General features: G+C 56.3%; 1 protein-coding gene across 1 annotated transcript in view; it reads left to right on the top strand.

Annotated features, from left to right (window-relative positions):
• Window positions 1–138: 138 nt before the first annotated feature.
• Window positions 139–302, top strand: part of EMH_0072850 (uncharacterized protein) — a gene marked incomplete at both ends in the record, with an annotated part of 3,568 nt that continues 3,404 nt past the window's right edge. Inside the window, 1 exon segment of the mRNA XM_013499262.1 lies at window positions 139–302. Coding sequence (XP_013354716.1) covers window positions 139–302 — 164 coding nt within the window.

Genomic DNA, 302 nt, shown 5'->3' with positions numbered 1-302 from the left:
TGCTGCTGCTGCTGCTGCTGCTGCTGCTGCTGCAGCCAATCGAGAGAGGCCTCCTGGGGGCCCCCTTGAGTCATTTGCTGCTGCTGCTGCTGCTGCTGCTGCAGCAGCAGCAGCAGCAGCGATGCAGCAGCAAGCGAAATGTCTGTGTCTCAAAGAAATAATTATTTTTATGTTATAAATGACTGCAGCAGCAGCGATGACACTCCTCCATTCTACTCTCTTTGCAGCAGCAGCAGCAGCAACTGCAGCAGCAGCACACACCCCGGAGACAGCCACACCGTGGCCATTGGTTCGCCGCTGCA

Source organism: Eimeria mitis, genomic scaffold, assembly GCF_000499745.2.
Source record: "Eimeria mitis Houghton genomic scaffold, Emh_scaff4151, whole genome shotgun sequence".
Lineage (NCBI taxonomy): Eukaryota > Apicomplexa > Conoidasida > Eucoccidiorida > Eimeriidae > Eimeria > Eimeria mitis.
Note: the sequence above shows the minus strand (reverse complement) of the source record. Positions and strands in the feature narration are given on the sequence as shown.